General features: G+C 27.5%; 1 protein-coding gene across 2 annotated transcripts in view; it reads right to left on the bottom strand.

Annotated features, from left to right (window-relative positions):
- LOC107454481 (nephrin) overlaps positions 1 to 23,868 on the bottom strand; it is a 137,280-nt gene that overhangs the window by 104,176 nt on the left and 9,236 nt on the right. For both annotated transcript variants that reach the window (XM_071177675.1, XM_071177676.1), the window contains exon 2: positions 5,946 to 6,083. In XM_071177675.1, the coding sequence (XP_071033776.1) occupies positions 5,946 to 6,083 (138 nt within the window). The remainder of the gene's footprint in view (positions 1 to 5,945; positions 6,084 to 23,868) is intronic.

The following is a 23,868-nucleotide window of genomic DNA, read 5'->3' as shown; positions in this document are numbered from 1 at the left end:
TTATAACAATCCGAACAGCAGTAAACAAAAAGCCATCTTTATTTCCCAATGAAACTGATTCTCACAGAGCTAAAGTATGATGATCATTAAGCCACCGCTAAGAATCGACCAAAACAAAATCGCCAAATATTTTCAGCATAAAATACTGAGCTGCTAATACCTAATAATTTCAAAATTTAAATTTTTTATTTCTTAGAAAAATATTACTTTTTTTTTAGCTAATCTATGCATTATACCATAGTATGTGAATAAAGTCGTGGTTTACGGATATATGTGATATACGGGTATACAGGCGTCGTGGAATGCATACAGAATCATGGCAATTATTAAAAAATTAAAGCAAAACTCTGCATTTATCATGCGTAGCACAAAAGTATGTATATAAACCACTGAATTAAGAAAGCCCTGTTGACTTAATGTTTCCTATCTGAGCGAAAAATCTGAAGAAGAAAAATAGATTATATCTATATATAGTATAGGCACTCATAAAACTTTCAAAAATATGGGTGGCTATTACACCGGCATAATATTATTAAATGCGTCGAATAAAAATAGTCTTAAAAGAAGTAAATTTTAAAAAAAAAGCAAATTGACAATTGTCATTTTCCCCATTAAAACCTTGTTTTTGAATTTGCAACAAAATATTTGCCATTCAACCGCATATGAAACTGATGCGGTTTTCCAATTCAAAGAAATTTTGAGTAATAAATACAGAGAAAATGCAGAGAAATTTAGAGAACAGAAGTATTAATACTGTATATAGTTACCCTGTGCCTACATTCCTCTCTTTATATATCTTTAGAAACCTAGACAGAACATGAAATGAAAAAAAATATGCAAATTTACGTGCACATATTAATATTTAAAAGAGAAAAAAACGAAAAAGTTTTTCAAAATCAGAGGAGTCATTATTGAGTAGGGCTAGATCAAAAACATCAAAAAATTTCACTTTCTCGCAGTTTACTACGGCAATAAAAAAGGTTAATTATTTTCTAGTATTTAATTAATGATTCATCAGATTTTCATAGAATTTTTTAAAGTATAATTTTTTTTAATTTGAAACAAGTATTGTGTACATTTTCGTACCATATTTTCACTATTCAAAAGTTACTTTTCAAAATATATTTATTCTAAATGGTGTACACGGAACACCTTGTATTTAATGTGTATTTTAACTAACATACTCAACAACCTATAAAGTAGAAAATAATGCTTGTTCTAAACTGTTTGCACTTCATATGTTGCTTCTTACATTATAAATCTACTTCACAAAGATATAAGAAATAGCTTTTTTTAAACAATATGTGTTGATATTAATAACATTTTCATCATCGAAAACATTTCTAACTGAAGAGTAGTGAAGAGTGGATATCTCATATGTGTCAAGAGAATGGTAAAAATATTTTAATGCCAACGTTGAAAATCGAGCACGATTTCAGCCGGCCATGACAATGTCGTTAGTCCTCTAACCTGAATATATAACCAGCTGCAAGAAGTTAAGCTGCCTTGTAATGCTTTCACATCAATACTCCAGATTCAGTGGGCAAAGGGAATGTTTTGTCGGCCCTAACCATGTTTTTTATCCTACCAGTGCAGTTCAGTGATTTGACATCGGATGTACAGATGATTAAAAATTAAATATGTTCGGCACGAATTAGTTCCATGTATATTTAGTTACAAATGTTAATATGCAATTCTTTATATACTTTTAACTTTTTATCAATCGAGAAATTAATTAGGTTCGGTATTTCGTGGGAATACGCAAGTATGCCCCACAAAAAAAGATAACATGACACTAGACTTTATCTTCAATTTATCAAAAATTACCTTAAATTTATCTCAAAATTTTGATAAATATCAATTTTTACCGGGAAATATACGCATTCCCGGGAAATTCATTTGTAAGAAAACGACAAGTTGTTCCAAGATAAGGTTTTATGCAGTGATGTACTATTCTTTTTGACACATTCTTCTGTTTAGCTAAAAGATTCCTCTTTCGATTAGATTTTCGATAAATTCTCTCCCTGACTGCTTTGGTGAGAATCTACAACAGTCTGCAAAGCTGTTAGTCTCACAGATGAGCTTGCCACCGCTTCAGTGCTTTTAACTCAATGAGCCCCTGGCTCTTTAATTCATTCGTAAGAAAACGACCAGTTGTTCTTCAATAACTTCTTAGCCAAAGGTCTTCTTTTATTGTGTGACGTATTATTTTTTTTACATGCCCTTCTATTTAACTAAAAGAGTCTTCTTTCGACTAGACTTTCGGTGAATTCTCTCCCTGTCTGCGAATTCTCGCCCTGGTGAGAATCTAGTACAGTCTGAAGTGCTGTTAGTCTCATAATATCTTAATTTTCGATAGATTAATTACCTTTTGATGTCATAATCATGTCAAGATTAAATCTTAAAAATCACCAACAGCCTTTTTTTCATACAAGGAAATAACAGTTATCCGTTACTGTTTGACTTTATTCTTCTTCTTTTAAGTTCAAATTAATTTAAAATTTAATAATTAATAATTAATTTAAAATTTAATAATTTGAAATCATCTTCTGCGTTTGACTCACAGTAGACAACTACAATTTTTTGTATAAAACTTACTAAAATGTAGGTAAAATAAAATGCAAATAAAAAAAATTTGTAATTTCTCCTTTTGGATACCCTGTACAAATTCAAGTTTGTAGAATTAAAGTTAAAATAGCATTTAATGCATGATAGAAAATAGATTTGAATTAATCTTCTTGAATAGCAAAATTAAAATTCAAGATTTAAGATTCATTCCGCTAAAATCATTTTATCCTCTTATAGTTTAACAAATTATTTTATTATTGATTAATTACTTTATATTCTTCTATTTAAATAGAGCTTCAAATTAAAAGAAGCCTGTTTCATAAAAACTGTTTTTTTTTAAACAGGCTTCGAAATGAAATATAATTTTTCCTCACAGTACTTATTCATTGAAATTCACACATCGTACCCTATAAGCTGATGTGACTTGGCTATATGCGAAAGTTGCGCTAGAGGGCGCTACTATCATGGCTTAAAACTTTATTTGGGAAATCAACATTAAAATATTATTTTTTAATACGCAATTTCATTGAAGATAAACAATCATGATAATAACATTCTTTTTTATCCTCTACGGCTATTATTTATGGGCCTTTAGTGGATATAAATAAATGAAACAAAGTTTTTTGAAGTAAAAAACCTTTTTTTTTTAAATCAAATAAACATTTTTTAAACCTAAACCCCTATTTTTCAGTTACGATTAGATGATTTTTTTCTAAATCATAGCAAAATTCCATTTCTTATTTTGTTATTATGATTATTGTTAGATATGAACTTTACAATGAAAACTGTTTTGTATGGTAAAAAAAAACTGAAACTTTGCTGAAGAAATCTCTGAATATGAAAACCATAGTTCAAAAAATATTTTTAAATTCAATTACTTTGCATACTGTGTTGTCTTAACTTATAAAATTTTCGTTTTTTATTCTAAAACATAAATTGGATTTAACAATTTAAAACGTCTATTTACTTCAGTTTCTAAGTCAATATCAAGCACGTCTGGTAATATTGTAATACAGCTGCAGCATGTAGCTGTTTTTTTAAGTTAGAGTTCCGATTTAGAATATTCCACTCTCATGCAAAAAAGGAAACTGATGTATTATAATATAATTTTTCCTAATCGATTGTCATTAATTCATATAGAAAAATCAGACACACTGGACCTATGTAAGCTCAGCCCTTCCAGTAACGAATTTTTTTTTTGTTATTTACAAACTTCATAGTTTTAAATTATGGACAGTAATATAAGAATAAATATTTCTAACCCAAGCATTACTCAGTTATGCAGAATTAATAAGCTTTTATAAACAAGTTTCTTTTTGGAGAGAAATAGGCAAGAGATAAAATGATAATTACTTATGTCAAAAAATTCTTTTGAAGTCGACAAATCATATTGTATTTTATTATCATAGAATTATTATCTAAAATTTTAACACTTAACCAAATAGGTAAAATAAAAAAAAATATTCTTTAAAAGTTTCTTAATCATTATCTACCATATGGGATTATAAGCAACTTATCAAATAAGAAAAGCTTAATTTGTCAAATTTCGCCGGCTGTTTAAAATTTCTCTTTCATGATTTCCGTTATATTTGTAGCCATAATCATCAAATAAATCACTGTTAATCAAATTCATTGTTAATGAAATTAATTAAATAAAAAATATTATTATAAGACATAAAATTTGTTACATTAAATATTCAACATAAATCTTTTTTTCGTGGTAGTTGATATATATGGGTTGCAGTTAACTGTCTAAATAATAACAAATATAGTTATTTCCTAACACTAGGAAGGATATTAAAATATTTTTGTTTACCAGAGATGTAATAATAAAAAAATTTTAACAGATTTTTCTTCACAGACACATTTTTTGAAACTTTCATACTATTTAAGAAAAAACTATTTAAGAAATATTCATTATTCCTATTTTAAGAATATTCATTATTTAAGAATATCACTATTTTGTTAGAATATCAGCAATTAAATAATCTAATCATCTATGAGACAAGGTGCTCTTTTTTATTTTCATAATAAAAGTTTAAAATAAGTTTGACACAGCTGTCCATGTAAATAAATTAGATTAAACGATATCTTTAAATTCATTGCCAATTCCAAGTAAGTAATGCTTTATTTTCAACATTATTCGGTTATTATTTAGAAACATTTAATATTTCATATATGCTTTATTCCTTGTGCAATTAAGTGAAAGAATATTAAAAAAGCAGAAAAAGAAAGTAATGTAGCATAGAACTATCTTAATTATTAGTTTCTTAATAAGAAATACCAAGTCTTCGCTTCTTTTAAAATTTTTAAAGGTCACGTTAGATTAAGATCAAGATTAAGAAATTTGATGAACACAGTTGCGTGAAGTGACATAGAGAGATAGTTTTAATTCGATTGATTGATTGATGTTCTTTAATTTATATTACGGTGTCTTGATAAATATTTTTTAATTTAAGATTAGGTTTTTAGTTTCCTAACATTTTATTTTAAATTACTAATTCATGACATTTATATGATCAAATGTCGATGTTTTCAGAGTAAACCGAAATCCGTGATTTATTTAAGGAAGTTTTGATCAGTTTCATTCATTTTATCTGATTCTGATCAATTTAAATATTTGGTTTGATGAAATGTTGACGTCATTTGAAAAGCTTAGGTAAAGAATGTTCAAAGTGGTATTTTAATGAATTTAGAAACATCATCTTCAGAAGTTTATCTGCAGCAGGAAGCTATTAACGAAGCACATCTTCTCATTAGCCTTACATAGTAAACTTCCCGCAAAAGAAATTATTAAGTTCTGTACAAACGTCTGACCATATGAAAAAAAATAGATTCAACAATATCTTTAAATTTATTGGTAGTTCTAGTTATGGCACAGTGAATCAGCATTATTAGTTAAGAATATCAATTTTCTTAATTAATTAATTAGTTTTCTTAATTAATTTCGTATTTGATTTCAATCTGTTTAAATATTTGTCCTGATGAAATGTTGATGTCACTTGTAAAACTATGGGAAGAAGTTTTAAAGCGGTACTTTAATGAATTCAGAAGTAACATTTTTAGAAGTCTTCAATACAGCAGGCTATTCGCTACAAGCTATTTATGAAACTCAGTTTTCCTTATATATATATATATATATANTATATATATATATATATGTTTATCCAAAATGAATAAATTGAGGATGAAATGTTTATTTTCGAATATTATCTCCACCATGAATACTTAATTTATAAATTTTTATCATCAATCGGAGTATTTTTACTCTTTAATTACAAATGATCGTTAGCAAGAATATGTAAAAAGTTCTTAACTTTCATGAAAAGTTGAGTATATAATAATTAATATTTATTATTAAAACGGAGATTCCATACTTAAAACTATCCCTTCTTTGTTCCACTGTACAGGTCCATCTTTGTTGGCAACGTGGCACTGAAACTCGACATTTTGGCTTGTTGCTATCTCTGTGTCGTTTGGACGAGCACGAATATATTGTTGTTGGCAGTGGAAGCCTGAAAGAGAAATGTTTTCATGAATAAATTTGAACATTATTTCATAACATGCAAAGTTAATTTATTTTGTGTCATGCAATTACATAAATACATTAATTGGGTGCTTGCACTCCAAGAAGAAGAAGACAACCAATATCAACTCATGTGACTTATGACGTCAGCACCAACTAATCTTTATCATCAATATGGAGTATTAAATTTGAGCTAAGTTTCTCTACATAACTTAAAATTTTAATTAAATATTAAGTTAGTTAAATACAGAGCCATACAACATAACGACTTTGTTGAAAGATAATTCTTTCTAGTCTACTTCTTTTACTTACTTTATTTATTACTTGTTTTTGTATTTAATTGTAACACTGATATATTTTTGTTTTGTGTACCTGGCAACTTCGATGTATAATAAGTTTGTTTATGTTCTACATGGCTTCATGCCTGACTTTGTGTTAAGTATTTGTGTAAATGTATAGTGGTATAATTGAAATCTTTATGAAAAAAAGTAGGCTGTGTTACTTAAAAGAATTCGTACTTGACAAGTTTGGCTTACTTGAAATAGAATGGAAAGAACAGTTGCTAACGTAAACAAATGCTACGTTTCAACAACCAATCAGGATCAAGATACCCACACTACCTCACTTGCAAGTATCCCGTTACCATGCAAAAAATATTTACATGCTACTCAAAACTCATATTTTACTAAAATGATTAGATTTCACTTTTTTTTTAACTTTCAGATTGTACTAAAAATATTTAATGAATATATAATTTTTAAATAACGTACAAAAACACACAACTTTAGAACATGGTATCCTGCCACCTCCTACACCCTCATCATTCATCAGGACTACTATTTATTGTCCCGCTTTTTTAAGATTAGGAATAGAGTTTACCTCTCCTACATCCTGCTGCAGGATCTATACCTCCTCATTGCGAAATTGAAATTTCGATGCTTAATCGATTTTTTTTATTTTATTTATATTTTTATTTTATTTATATTTTTATTTTATTTATATTTTTATTTTATTTATATTTTCATTTTATTTATTGTTTTATTTTGTTTATATTTTTATTTTATTTACATTCTTATTTTATTTATTTTTATTTTATTTATTCATTTATTTTCATTAATTTATTTATTTTATTTGTTTATTTGCTTTATTTATTTATTATTTATTCATTTATTACGAAATTTTAAAACTATCTTAATTGGAGGCCTAGAAAAAAAATTTATTCAAGTACTGTAAAATTTCTTGGAAATCATGCAAGAAAGAAAGTAAAAGTTATGTAAAACGTGAAAGTTACTTATAAGTTACAAAATCAAAGATTTAATAATTTAAAAATTGTAGGTTAATAAAACTCATAAAACTCAATTGCATGCAAATAAAACTCGAATTTCAAGTAATTTGTTACGACGTTGAAAGAAAAAAATTACATAATTTCATAGAATTAAAATTTCGAAGTTGGCATTAATTTAGTCAAACATACGAATTCTAAGTACTGACTACCACAAAACCATCGATAATATTTACAACTCGCAGCAAGATGACACCTTATTCTGAGAACTCCTAATTTGCATCTACTGAATCCCCCACCTCCTATTCCCACATCATTCATCAGGACTACTATTTACCGTCCCGCATTTTCAAGACTAGGAGTAGAGTTTGCCTCTCCTACATCCTGCTGCATCATCTATACCACCTCATTGCAAAATTGAAATTTTGATGCTTAATCAATTTTTTTTATTTTATTTATATTTTTATTTTATTTATATTTTCATTTTATTTACTGTTTTATTTTTTTATATTTTTATTTTATTTATAATCTTATTTTATTTATATTCATTTTATTTATATTTTCATTTTATTTATATTTTTATTTTATTTATATTCTTATTTTATTTATTTTTATTTTATTTATATTTTCATTTTATTTATAGTTTTATTTTACTTATATTTTCCTTTTATTTATATTCTTATTTTATTTATTTATATATTTTTATTTTATTTTATTTCTTTATTTGCTTTATTTATCTATTATTTCTTTATTCATTACAAAATTTTAAAACTATCTTACTTGGAGGCCTAGACAAAAAATAAGTTCATGTTCTGTATTTCAATTTCTTAGAAATCGTGTAAGAAAGAAAGAAAAAGTTTCGTAAAATGTAGATAAGTTACAAAATCAAAGATTTAATAATTTAAAAATTGTAGGTTAATGAAACTCATAAAACTCAATTGCATGCAAATAAAACTCGAATTTCAAGTAATTTGTTACGACGTTGAAAGAAAAAAATTACATAATTTCATAGAATTAAAATTTCGAAGTTGGCATTAATTTAGTCAAACATACGAATTCTAAGTACTGACTACCACAAAACCATCGATAATATTTACAACTCGCAGCAAGATGACACCTTATTCTGAGAACTCCTAATTTGCATCTACTGAATCCCCCACCTCCTATTCCCACATCATTCATCAGGACTACTATTTACCGTCCCGCATTTTCAAGACTAGGAGTAGAGTTTGCCTCTCCTACATTCTGCTGCATCATCTATACCACCTCATTGCAAAATTGAAATTTTGATGCTTAATCAATTTTTTTTATTTTATTTATATTTTTATTTTATTTATATTTTCATTTTATTTACTGTTTTATTTTTTTATATTTTTATTTTATTTATAATCTTATTTTATTTATATTCATTTTATTTATATTTTCATTTTATTTATATTTTTATTTTATTTATATTCTTATTTTATTTATTTATATATTTTTATTTTATTTTATTTCTTTATTTGCTTTATTTATCTATTATTTCTTTATTCATTACAAAATTTTAAAACTATCTTACTTGGAGGCCTAGACAAAAAATAAGTTCATGTTCTGTATTTCAATTTCTTAGAAATCGTGTAAGAAAGAAAGAAAAAGTTTCGTAAAATGTAGATAAGTTACAAAATCAAAGATTTAATAATTTAAAAATTGTAGGTTAATGAAACTCATAAAACTCAATTGCATGCAAATAAAACTCGAATTTCAAGTAATTTGTTACGACGTTGAAAGAAAAAAATTACATAATTTCATAAAATTAAAATTTCGAAGTTGGCATTAATTTAGTCAAACATACGAATTCTAAGTACTGACTACCACAAAACCATCGATAATATTTACAACTCGCAGCAAGATGACACCTTATTCTGAGAACTCCTAATTTGCATCTACTGAATACCCCACCTCCTATTCCCACATCATTCATCAGGACTACTATTTACCGTCCCTCCTTTTCAAGACTAGGAGTAGAGTTTGCCTCTCCTGCATCCTGTTGCAGCATCTATTCCACCTCATTACGAAATTGGATTTGTGATGCGCACTCCTGCGTCCCCAGCATCCTTTCAAACGGGCGAAGTGAGAAGACGCATTGCGAAAGCTGCATTATTTCCAGTTGCGTGAATACATTCCATGAAAAGTTCTGAAAAGGATTTTGTCTACGAATTGAAGATGAACAGGCTTCAGCATTGTGTGGCTTGGAAATGCTTTGTCTTCAACAGAAGTTGTGAAAGTGTGATTTGAAATAGAACGCTTCGTTAAGTTTCTGTTTGATTTGCGAACGGGGGCATTTTCGTACTTTGTAAAACTGACGTTTGTATATAAAGCAAAATGAAGTGAAATGCACCGAAATATAGCTTAAGGTACTAATTCAGATGATTCAATTCTGATATTTCAAGAATATTAATCTGAAGTCATGAAAAACTCTTATATAGTTTTATAATGTTTTATATTTGTTGTTTAGATCATTTTGTTGATTTAGGGTTCGCACTAAAAGGAAAAGGAGTTAGAGCTATAACAATCAGATAGGGAGTTTGCATTGAAATGAAAAGAATATATCAATTAGTTAGAGGGTTCGTATTGAAATGAAATGACAAGAATTTGAAAAATTCGAGGTGGTAATTTGTAACATTTTGAGAAAATGGACCCATTTGAAATCTGGAAACAAATCATGTTAAGAGCTCTCTCCTTGTATCCGGAAGACCAAAAGGGCATCGATTAAAGATATGGTAGTAACAATAATCAATAAATAAAAAACAATAGTCTATAATAATAGTAAATAAATAAACAATAGTCTATAATAATAGTAAATAAATAAACAATAGTCTAATGTATATTTCTCTCACACTGTACTCAAACCGAGTTACATTTCAAATTTTTCGTTGGCATTAACTTATAACTACTCTAACACCAATCACAAAGCATACAAACTATTTTTAATGGCAGACTTTTGTCGTGGATCGTTTTCGAGAAATCCATACTAATAACCTGGCTCGCACCAACCTCAGTGCTGACGTAAAATATACCCAGTAGTAGACGGATCATGGGTTAGAGTCCCCTTGCAGTCAGGCTAACAGTGAGAGATTTTCGTGGTTTTTTCTCTCCATATAATGCAAATGCGGGGTACTCTCCCAAAAGTCTAGGGATTTTTTGGTCTACCAGTTTGGGTTCAAAATTACAAGGCTACGGAGTAGAACATTGGTAGTCGTTAACTCAGAATTGGTTCGCTGTTCAACGACGGTTATAAAATAAAATCTATACTACTAAATTAAATAACACTAACATCCACAGAAAAAAAAGGAATTGAAAAGTAGCAGTTTGCTTCAACGACGGTTTAAAACTATGAAATAGTTTCACTCACATTGCTTATTCAGTACATATTTTACTGTAAGAAAATATTGCTTAAATAATTAAATTTAAAATTAACAGAGACATACTTAGCAATGAGTTCTGAACTTCACGATAATAAAAATAAAGTGACATATTCTAATTCATTAAAAAAAATATAGAAATAAAAAAAAACTCGATTTTAATACATGAAATCTAATTTTAGTTGCAACTAATATCATGATAATTCCAACATTTTATTTCCAATTAAGACTTATGGATGTTAAACATAAGCGTTGAAAAGTTTCACTAAGTGACGATATGCATCTAATAATGATTTAATTGTTTATTAATAGGTATCTATAAATTATTGAAAGATGTCTAGATGATCTTATAACTCTCTATATAATTTTAAACGAATTCGAGTATTGATAATATTTTAAAACATTCTGTAGCTTTAAGCTATTACATTAAAATATAAACATGAAAAACCACATCGGCAACTTTTATAAGTGAGTTGAATTAAGGGAGTGAATTGAAATGAATTGAATTGAACATAGAGTTTAAACCAGCAAAAGCCAGAATTGACAACATTAAGAAAAATTTAATATCATTACTCTTTCATAGTAGAACCTCTTCTGATTTCTGTTTTTCTTTTTTTTTTTTTTGAAGGAGTCTTCACTGCTTAATGAAAACTTTATCAAAATTATCATTTAAAAATTGTCACAATGAGCTTGCTAATATTTATAAACTTGCCTAAATTACGTCATAAATCTATGAAATAGATAATTCTGGAATAAGCAATGTAATTTGGGATCACAAAATGGTTCAGGTATAACCCTATAGCGCTTTTGTGCAGTCAAGTTGCAGCGAGCCGGTGCATATCCCTACGGTTTAGTTAGAATCTATCATCACAAAACTACTTCAACAAATAAAACAATTAGTCCCGAAATTGATCTTTATAAAAAAACACTCAAAAAATAATTCTTTTAAATTCTCAATCTGTGCACCGATTAACCTGCAGTAAATTAGCCCTTATTTATTAACCACAATGTTTATAAAAAAAATTAAATATGAGCACTACTCATATTTTAAAAACTTTTTAAAGGTCTCAAAAACAGCTTCAAAAATTTGTTTCAAAATTTATTCAAAATTTGTTCAAAAAAAAATTTAATGTTTTGAAAACTTGTGTTTAATCTATAGACTAATAAAAAATCCATTTAAAGAAATAAATTCGTTACTTTATCCAAAATCCAAAATGCCAAATATTAAATATTTAAATTAGAGAAAAATAATATTTTTAATTCCGATTTTTGGATGAAGAAAAATAGTTTTGATGTTTCAGAAACTCCGTGAATATTTAAAGGTAGTTTTGCTAGAAAAACATTTTAGTTTTATAAAAATTATAATGCATTTTCGTTTAAGTTACTTAGTTCTTACACTCGGACATAAAGTGTTTGTTAATCCAACTAAGAACAATGAACTACTATTTTAACCTATTTTACTCATAAAATGCAAAACGTAATGACAAAGAAACTAAATAAAATTTGTATTTATATGCAAATTAATTTTTAATAAAATGTAAATAATAAAAATCACTTAATTTTAATAAAACTTAAAATGCAGCAAAAACTTTAAAATGGAAAAAAAATGGAATCTATTTTCAATAACAAGACCTAAAAGACCTATTTTCAACAGGAATCGCTAAAGCAGTTCAAATATTCTGAAAATTACTTTTAAAAAATTTAAAAAGTTTGCGTTTTAAATATCAAAAAAATTTAATTGAATTTAAAACCAAATAACTCCTATTTACAGAGCATGAGTAGTATTTTTGCAATTGTGCTTTTCTGACTTACTAATTTAATAACTTGGCTAGCTCGTGTTTATTATTTGTATTGATTTTTTTTATAATTTTACCAAAAATTATTTAAAACATTTGAAATTATCTGTTTCATTCCTAAATTGGGTTCCCTGTGCAATTAAGAGAAAATGAAAGATTATTAAAAATAAAAAGAAAACCAATCGGCAAAAATCGTCCTAATAATTAGTTTCTAAATTAGAAATTTCGAATGCTAACTTCTTCGAATTAAAGGTAGAATATTTTTCAGCAGGAAAATTATCTCTTCTTCTCAAATCATTAAAAGTCACGTTTTCTATTGAAGATTTCGAAATTTGATAGACAAGGTTACAAAAAGTGATATCGAGAGGCGCATTTAATTTGATTGGTTGATTGTCGCTCTCTAATCTCTATTGCAGTCTCTTGCTAAATATTTTTTTAAACTATTTAAAGTCTTAAATTTAGATTTTTATGAATCACGTAGGAGTTTTATTTTGTTGAAATGTTAATGTTTTCAGAAACAACCGAAATCAGTGTTTATTTCAGAGTTTTGATCTATTTTTTTTAAAAAAATTGATCTATTTAATAGCTTTAATTTAAGTAGTAATTAATAGTAGTATTTAGTAGATTTGATCTATTTAAAGTAACTTTGATCTATACATTCATTGTGTTCCATTTAAATATTGTTCTAACGAAATATTGAAGTCATTTAAAGAGCTAAATAGAAGAAGGTTCATGGCGAAATTTAAGTGAATTTACGAACATAATTTTTAAAAATTTTAGCAGCAGCACATTTTTTTCAACAGAAATGGTTTACTCAGCATACGTCAGTAATGTTAAAACTGACCTTTTTCGATGTACCTTTTCTAATAAACTACTGCTGATATCGCTTTGAAAATTTTTGGGGGATATTTGAGATTATATCATTTTCATGTTGCGATGATGTTTTAGCGTAAACAGGAATACTTCTTGAGTTATGAAAGACTTCTGATCAAACGTATTAAAAAAACCATAAATTCTCAGTTAAAAATTGTTTTTTAAAATTTTCTGCCACAGAGATATGTATTAACAGTTATCACAGTGTAAACATGTACATGTAAATATTCTGTGGAAATAAAACTGTTTAGAATACTGCGGATGAAAACTGTTTAGAATACTACGATAAGGTTCATCGTAAAAGGTTAGTTTTATCATTATTGGTATATGCCCTACCGACTCCCTTTAACAAAAATATAAATTTTATTCCGGCGATACAGCTGACCATTTAAAATCTAAATTTTCAAGCTTTACTAAACTGCCAGAATCTTTTACTAGGACCCTCTTCCACTAAGTTTTTCTCACTATTTTTATAAGTCAATGTCAGTATACACTTAAGGCGTTCACTACGTTTTGTATTTTGCAAATTCAAAAATTTTAAGCGAACTTGTATCCCATCGAGGAACCTAGGTTCGCAGTACAAGCTAATTTTTACATGAATTTGCAAACTATTTACCCAATCAAAATTCTCTTCTTTGCTCATGGATGTTTTTGTTCACATTAAAGTCTATAATACTTTACTTTACCCTCCTGAAACTTCAAAATTAGAACGATTATTTGCAAGGAACTTGGCAATATTTTGAGTTATCTAGAAAGTTCGTGCCGATTTTTGATTGGTGGTGTACTAACAAGGCTGAATATATGAGTGTAATTGAAAACAAATAACATGCATACATATTCCAAAGGGCAAAATTCAGAAAACGACTAGAAAAACCGAAACTGGCATGTTTAATCAGTACAATGCACGGTCTCATGTGCATGGTTTCTTGTTTAAAATACGTTAGACTGTCTTATCCCATTTGCATGTACCACAGTTCCCTTGTAGTATGATACGTACATTAAACGTAAATTTATGGGAAATTGGTAAAATCAATACTCTTTGTACGTAAATTTTGCGTAATATTGGCGAAAGGATATTACCATTGATGAGATGTTTGGTAAAAAAAGATTTGGTATATATTTTACGTAATAATAACGAAATGGATTTTACCAACTTAATTTCGGTACTATTGCGTTCGTAAATTTTACGAAATGTTTACGAAAGAATATTTACTATTTAGATTTAGTAAAAAATGATTCTGTGTATTTTACGTATAATTGAGGGAGCAAATTTTCTATTAAAATTTTGGTAAATTTTGGTTCGAACTTATTTACTAATTTTTTTTTCTTTTTTTTTTTTGAAAAACCACTTTTTGTATAATTTGACGTTTCAACTTATGTGAATTTTGACGTACTTTTGAAGTAAGTATTATGTAAAAATAACGAACTCATTCTTAACTAGCAAAAAGTGGTTGATAAAATCGATGTAAAAAAAATTAATTTGCTTACGTAAAAGTTTACGTAAACAAATTAGGAGGAGTACGTAAAAATAACGTATGTTCTTACCCAGTAAAAAGTGTTTGGTAAAATATTGTAGAAGAAGTGAATTTATTTACGCATAATTTTACGTGAATTTGGCGTTTTTTGGATAATCATTTTTTGCCATAATTCAGCCTTTCAGTTTTACGTAATTTCATGAATGCTTAGTAAAGTTAAATGGTGAAATATACGTATTTTCAAAGTAAATTTGATGGTGCTGTGCTAACTGACAGGAGTTTTGTGATCATTAAAAAATCCTTATAACGAGAAAGGTTGGAAAAGGTTTTCGCAGGAAGACATTAAGAAGTTCTAGACGCATGAAATTTAAAAGTTATTTGAACAATGAAGAAAGGTAACGAAACAGAATGACCCTTATGTAATTCAGTTAAGCACACCAAAATTTAAATATGCTGCTTTCATATTTTCTAGCACGAACTTTCCAGACATTCTGAAAACCTGCTGCATACTGAACTGGAAATATTTCTTTGCCGTTATTCTAAAGTATTTAACATTCGACGTGACTTTAACACATTTCATTTTTCGTTTGCCGCCCAAGACGACCTTAAATCAAGAATCAGGGGAAGGGGGTACCCAAACAGTGTTTTATTCATAATCGATGAACGTAACTGATGAAGTGCTGACGTCATTTGTCAGCGCTTGGCTTTTCGCGCAACTTCCAGCCGCAACTAATTGAAAGTAGTGGCCTCAAGCTATGTAGATTTATTATCCTCCATTAAGCAGCTGTATAATCAGCCGGCGAAGCGCGAAGGCAACCCGATTTAAATATGCATGACTACAAAGGCAAGATACAAGTTGTTTCTTGGTTGGCGCAGCTAATTATGAATATGGATTCGACGAAAAATGCCGTGGTACTTAGCTCCCAGTGAGAAAGTTGATCTTAATTGCATTTTTCTAGAAAGTTACAACAAGATTATTTTATAGTTCTCCAACTCGGATTGTTTATTGGAGTGTAACGCTTGATGATGATGATGCTTTCAGAAGTTCTTGATGTAGTGGAGGAATATTTTTATTTATATGCATTTTCCGTGCCTTAATAATCCACTCAAAAGGAAATATTAATAACATCCTTAACACTACTTGATTTCCTAGCCTTTAAATGTCCTTAGTTAAATTCCTTCTTAATAAACTTATTATTCATAAACTGGAAACATCGCTAAATTCTGAGCATTATGTTATTTTTGGATGAGTTAAAGAATGTGCTCAGAAAATAAAAAAAAATAATTCTTCTTGTACCTTGAGACATTTCTAAAAAATACGAAAAGGTATACTTTTATTAGACTAATAATTAAAGTGCTTACTTTTTCGTACTGCTCACAACAGCGTAAAAATCATAATGCTGAGAATTACATGAAGGGAAAATAACTGATTTCTTTCAATCAATTCTAATGCTTTGTAACGAAAAATAAATTATTTCAGATTGTAAATTTCATTAAGAGAAATTTCATTTATCATAAATATTTATTAAATAAATCATAAGCATGAAGAGCTCAGATCAATATAAGGATAAGCCTAAGTTTTTCCAAAGCTGATATTACTTTAACAACCATATGTTCAAGTGTGTTGATCCAGATGAATACTTGACACGTTTCACGAATTTAACAGCACAATGCTCGGAGTAGTCTAATTACATGCATTGCTAGTAATGTCTCGGGAATAATGGTTAAATAACAATTTATTTAATTGTTATTTTACCATATTTAAACAAAACAGTCAAATAACCATAAATAAGATGGTATTCAAACTGTTAATTTTAAAATAAACCGTTTGTTAACTGCTGTCACCTAATATTATTAAACAACCAGGATTTTATCGCACCAATTAGGCCCACCTAATGAAGCAACTTAGTTCCTTGCAGCTAGGTAAATGCTATTGCCGAGAGGGCTAAACTGTCAATCTCATGACCGACAGAGTGGGGGTTTGAGTCCCAGTGTTGACACTACAATACTACTTCCTACATTCCATTCAACTCATTAAAGTGTCCTGTAATCCCTATTTTGTGATTCTGGACTATTAGAAGACGATACTCTCATTCACGTATAGATGGCAGCACCATATAGCTGCTTAACACAAGAAATATAGTGTTTATATTTTATTATTATTTATATTATATTAGTATTAGATTATAGTTAGATTAAATATAATATAGTCTTTGCATTTATGTATCCTTGTATGGATCCTTGTTTAAAATTGCTTAACAATTTTTATGAATTCTAGAAATTTGGTGTAATTTGTAATTTTAGGCTGCTTGTCATAAATTTTAACAAAAATCCAATTTTTATAATACGACTACAATACTTACAAGCTTCGTAAAGGGATAATATAATCCCCTGTCAGGTAGATGCAAAATTTTATTTTAAAATTTTAAAAACAAAATATTAGTTTAGAACTAAATATTCCATTTTTAATACATTAGCATTTTAAGGGCTTCATTTATAGATTTCAAGTGAATAAGTAATGTTGTGTGGATGTGATTCAATTCATATTATGACGCTTATTCAAGTTAAATAATGATGTTAATCTGAGAAAGGGGGATGAATATGTTTAGATTCAACATTTTTTAACGTGAATTTACAGGTGGCTGATAACAGAGTGATAGTAACAGAACAATCCAAAAGTAATGTGCACTCTTCACCGTTCAGGGTTTTTCTCTTTTGTTGAAATCCTAACTATAGAAAAGAAATTCTAGCTATTGAAAAGAAATTCTTCCTAAAAAGAGGATGGCTTTAAGACTTTTGTTATCTGTTGCCTTGAACACTTTGACAATGATAGAATTGAAATTTAGCTACGTTTTTTAATGCTGAGTTTCCAAAAATGAAATTTAATTTATTCTTGCCATCGATACTTTTTTGTCCTTTCTTATTTTTTTTCCTTCCGTGAGATACATAACGATACAACAAACAATGATCTTGTTAGAAAATAACTTAGATCCTGTTATCCCAACTGTGTCCGTAGAGCATTGTTTTCAAAATTAATATTGGAGAACTTATGTATTGTACCGAAATTATGCACAGCTAAAGCGATCGTGGCCAACATCTCTAAAAAATACTTTGACCTTACGCCAAAGTTCCAAAGATGGAACATCGTGAACACACTTATTTTTATAATTTTTTTTATTGTCTTTACATGATCTTTAGAAATTATTTTAACAAATTTCAAGTTATTTGGTTTTCCCTCCGTTAATTTGGCATTTAAATAGTTAACTATCGTGTCTATATATATATATATATATATATAGACACGCACACANTTTCTTTACATCCGTGTTAGTTAAATATTTTGAAAAGTTTAAATTTTTTTTTTGTATAAACGAAACGTTCCGTACCCGATTATTTTCCGTATAAACGTATTACTTACCCCTTTTTGTAAGCAAAAGTATAGAAAGAGGAAAAGAAAAAAAATAATGGTGTCTAACTGCAAACATTTTGTGTAAGAAAAACTTGGGATTGGGAGTATCATATATATATATATATATATATATATATAAGTATGAAATGAAAGATTGATATTCTCTAATCAAATAGTTTAGGAATCTGTCGTTTTTTCATTATTATCTGTTGGTTTCAGATTATTAATCAATTCAAACTATTGTGAAAAAAACTATCGTGTAAAAATGATCTTTAATTTACAAGAATTCAACGTGAAAGTGCAGAAGTTTTTTTTAAAAAATCTTTATTAGTGTATCATATAATAAGTAATTAAAAGTTAAATTTATTTAAAAAAACCTTTAATGAGTTTACTTTTAGAAACAGTATTTACTTTTATATAAGCGTTATTTAAAGTACATATGCATATAGATAGAAAATTAAAATCTTGATTTTTTCTTTTGCGATTAATAATCCTTTAAATCTTAATTATCATCTTGAAATCCATAATATCTAGGAAATGTTTCCAATTATCTTTCCTAACACACAAAATCATTGAATGAGATGAAAATACTGGGATCATAATTTATAATCTCTTCACACACTCTAAAAGTATGAAATATATAAGTGTAAGGAATGGAATGAAATATACTTGTAAAATAATTTACAAATTAATCATGCTCTTATAATTATTAGTAGGTTTATTAGCCCTTCGACTCAGAATTTTTATTAATTCTTTTTCAATTACTTTGTATTAGTTTAGGTTAAAATAGGGGGAAAATATTGTACTTTGCATTTTAATAATTTATGGTTATGAAATAAGCAAGAAAAATCCGAATCTTTTCTGCGTGAAAGATAAAAGCTCACTTCAATATTTTTTTTTAAATTGTCACCTATTTGCTGTTATTTAGATGTAAGAAAAGCAGTTATTCATTATTGAAATTTCCTTAATTTGCAACATTAATTATTGATAATTTTTTAAATATGAAGACCAAGAAAGTTATTATTTTATTTATTATTTCATTATATTATTACAATAATTATTATTATTTTACATTTTTGTACAAACATAATTTCGATAATCTAACATATTTTTACAAGCTAATAGACTGTTTTTTAATGAATAAAAAATATCAAAATATATCTTTGCTTGTAATTAAGGACACTGGTATTCCATCTAGATCGAAGGGTTTAAGATTAAACTTGTAGAAAAAAGAAACTGTTATTATTTAAAAATTATATTTTATTTTTTAAGAACTCCACATTTTCTAATGAAAATGTGAAAATTATAAAAAAATATTTCAAAAATTATGTTATAAATAATTTAGGGTTTAAATTTAGTTAAATACACTTGTCTAAAGCTCGATTTTGACAGATCAATTCCGTTATCTGTCATGTAAGATGTAACATAGTTATGTATTTTTTTTTTAAAAAATTAAAGAATTTAGTAGCATAGTCTGTTTTCCTTGATGTAAGCATTATTTAAAACACATTCATCAATAAATATTATATAAAATATTTCGCCTCTTTCACCTTTGCTATAAACAATTCTCCACTTCCTAACCATCGTCTCGAAATTCATAATCTCGGTGAAATGTTTTCAATTAACTCCCCAAACACGCCAGATCTTTTAACGAAATGAAGACGCCGGGGCACGTATTATATAAATTCCAAGTACACGCTCTCACCTCCTCCCAAGCATCTTCTCCCGGAGGCAAAGAGATGAGGAGGAGCAAGATCTATTTTAGGAATCATCTTATCCCTTCTTTACTCACCAGCTTTACAAGGTTGAGGTACCGTGAGTATTAGTTCACCGTAGAAGTAAGAGGTAACCAATGCCTGGATCAGATTTAATATCTTGAGATATATCTTTAAATCCTCTTCCAGATCTTGTTTGTCACTGACTGAATTAATGTGGCTAATTGTATGCCTATTCCTGAATTATTTTCAATTCAATAAATTGAAATTTAATTTTAAAAAATAGTAGGAGCAAGGCAATTTTGTTAGGGTAATGATAGGTTTTCCAATCGCACAAAGTTTTCTTCGCATTTTTGCAAGCAATACTGAAAAGTATTTTTTGCTGATTTTCATTATAAGTGCAATATTTCATTAACAATTACTCACTGAAACATTAACTATTCAATTAATTTAAATTAGTTTAAGCAGTGAGTGGTCATGTTGTAATGCAAATTTCAGATGTTGTACAGTTATAAAAATGTAAATTTCAATTTCTTAATTCTTAAATTTCAATTTCTCCAAAACTTTTCTATCAATTTTGATGTAAATGGCATTTTTAATATGTTTTTAGTACGTTGCGAAGTTTTACGCATGTCTGAAATTTATTTAATTCATTAAGCAAAATATCAAACATTATAATTATTAAAATTTATTTTCTTGTTTGAATGTAGCTATTTTTGGATAAGCAAGTATTATATTGGATTTAAATGTGTTCATATATATTTTTATGGGCTCATAGGTATTCAACCTCTATGGCGAAAAATTAAAAAAATCTATATTAAAAAGTCCAATTTTTTAAAATATAGATGTTAAAAATGTAGAGAAAATATGGAAAGCTCTATTTTTTGGGGATATAATTGTGTGAACTGATGACAAGATTATATCTTTTTATTATTTTGCTTTCTGATTTTTTATTTTTTAAATAAAATTCTCAAATATTTTTAAAACATTTTATTTCTTATAATTTTTTTCTTCTCTTTCAATAAATATTTATGTTTTCCATGTTTTCTCTATATTTTCAACTGGTTTTATGAGTTCTATGTGCTTGCAACTTATGCACCGTAAATAAAACTTTTTCCTAACCTTTTTTCTTTTTTATTCTCTGCTTTCTTTTCTTTTCCTTTTTGTCTTTATTATGTTACATATGTAGCACAATAATGATAAAAAGAATGAACTAGAAAAGAGAGAAAAGCGAATAAAAAAACATAAGTTTTACTTTTTATTTACTGCGCATAAGCTACAAGCATATAAAACTCATAAGACAAGTTAAAAATATAGAGAAAGCATAGAAAATAATATAATACAAATGAATGAATAGAGATGAATGAGAAGATAAGGATGAGATACAGATGAATGAAAAGAGAAGGAAGAATGAAAGATAAGGATGAAAAGATACAGATGAATGAAAAGAGAAGAAGAAAACTTACTGAAATAAAATATAATAAAAAATATTTAAAAAGAAATCTAATTTAAAATATATATATATATATATTATTTGTTTCGGGGAGAAGCAAATTTATTAAGCAAGCCTAAAATGTGTTCGAGAACTAGAAAAATCATTTTTAATTCCTAAACTTACTCAATTTACTACATGTTCAGGTCCATAACAAAATTTCGCCTATCTACAGATGCGTCAGCAAAGGAAAAGTAATGACTACCAAAAATTCTAAACAATGTTCAACAGACAAAATTTTTTAAAAAAATAAAGAAATTTTAATGACAAAAAAAATTTATGAATTCTTAATTTTAGGAAACTCCAGTTGCTTATTGATAAATACAATAGTTATGGACTATATAGGGATTTGTCCCATTTTTTAATTTCCATTATTCCATTTATTTAAAGTGTACTAAAAATTTTATTAGAATATCAAATTACGAATAACATTTTTTGTGTGCTGTTGTAAGAGCGCAAAAAAACGTGACACTCTGAATAGCTTTTGATCTATTGATCGGATCTCAATGAAAGGACTCAATCTTGATGTTACAACAAATGCCGCATTGATAAATTCGACTCATAGATTTGCTGAAGTGCATTTATTATTAATGCGTTGAAATGCTATTAAAATTATATTGGCGTAATAATGCGATCAGCAATTTACTAGTGAACCTCCGAAACTGATTGCTGAGGATAAAATAAATTGGTAATTACTTTAATTATGCTTCTCAATAAATTTGAATACTTATGGTTATAAAATTTAATGAATAAGGATTGGACTATAACGGTAGTTTTAAAGGCTTCAACATATTTGGCAACCTAGAAACCATGTCCAATCATTAAGATATTCGTCGGAGACATTTTAGTATTTTGCTTTACAATGTGAATGAAGTTTGGCACATCGTCGACGAAATTTTAATTCTAGATACAGCTCAAACTGCGTGGTAAAGAAAATAGACGCTGCGTGAAAAGTGTGTAAAAAATGGACACAGCTCAAAAAGTGTTTAAAAAATGTTAAACTCAGATTCGGATAGGCTGTTTAACACCGGTTAGATACGTATACAGATTCTTGTTCTCATTGCAAAGAATTGCTTGTCTCTGGCCAAATTGAAGAACAGATAGCTCAAATATGAGAAAAACATAGCGATATTGAACCCGCTAGCTCTGTGCTTCAGAGCATTTAGTTGAAAGACAATACTCCTCAATATCGAAATCTTTTATAATATATTGCTTGTTTATTTTCAATAAATGTTACTAACCATCGTGCTATTTCGCTGTTTTACTAACCACTCTCAATTAAGCGTGGATGCAGTAGGATTGAAACTGACTATAACATTGGGTGCATATTATGACTACCTTTCCAAAACTTGTGCTGTTTTTTTTAAACTAAATGATTTTTTAAGCTATCCTTTGTATTTACAAAGAAATACAATGACAAAGATATGTATATGAATAAATAAATAAATAAATACCATTTACCCCATGAAAGACGTTAATAAATAGTTAGAAAAATTAATAGACATAAATAGTTCGTTCTGCTTAGTTCTTTATAAATGTTTCTGGACGCAAGGTAAATATTAAATACATCGTTTATCTCAGAGAAAATCATTTAAAAGCAAAGTTTTAAATATAATAAAAAGTTAGTTTCTTGAATCATTTATCTAAATAATTTAATTTTCATAGTTCGTTATAAATGTTTCTGAAGACAAGGTAAACATTAAATAAATCGTTTATCCCAAAGAAAATCATTTAAAAGCAAAGTTTTAAATCTTATAAAAGGTTCGTTTCTTGAATCATTTATCTAAATAGTTTAATTTTCATAGTTCTTTATAAATGCTTCTGGAGACAAGGTAAACATTAAATACATCGTCTATCCCAAAGTAAATCAATTAAAAGGAAAATTTAAATGTTAAAAGAAGTTCGTTTCTTAAATCATTTATCTAAATAGTTCATTTTTCGCAGTTCTTTATAAATGTTTCTGGAGACAAGGTAAACATTAAATAAATCGTTTATTCCAAAGTAAATCAATTAAAAGGAAAATTTTAAATTTTATAAAAAGTTCGTTTCTTGAATCATTTGTCTAAACACTTCATTTTTCGCAGTTCTTTATAAATGTTTCTGGAGACAAGGTAAACATTAAATAAATCGTTTATCCCAAAGTAAATCAATTAAAAGCAAAATTTAAATGTTATAAAAAATTCACTTAGTTTCTTGAAGCATTTATATAAATAGTTCATTTTTAAAAGTTCTTTATAAATGTTTCTGGAGACAAGGTAAACATTAAATAAATCGTTTATCCCAAAGTAAATCCATTAAAAGCAATTTTTTTTTTAAAAAAAGGTCACTTAG

Source organism: Parasteatoda tepidariorum, chromosome 2 (genome assembly GCF_043381705.1).
Source record: "Parasteatoda tepidariorum isolate YZ-2023 chromosome 2, CAS_Ptep_4.0, whole genome shotgun sequence".
Lineage (NCBI taxonomy): Eukaryota > Metazoa > Arthropoda > Arachnida > Araneae > Theridiidae > Parasteatoda > Parasteatoda tepidariorum.
This window is presented reverse-complemented; position numbering and strand designations above follow the sequence as displayed.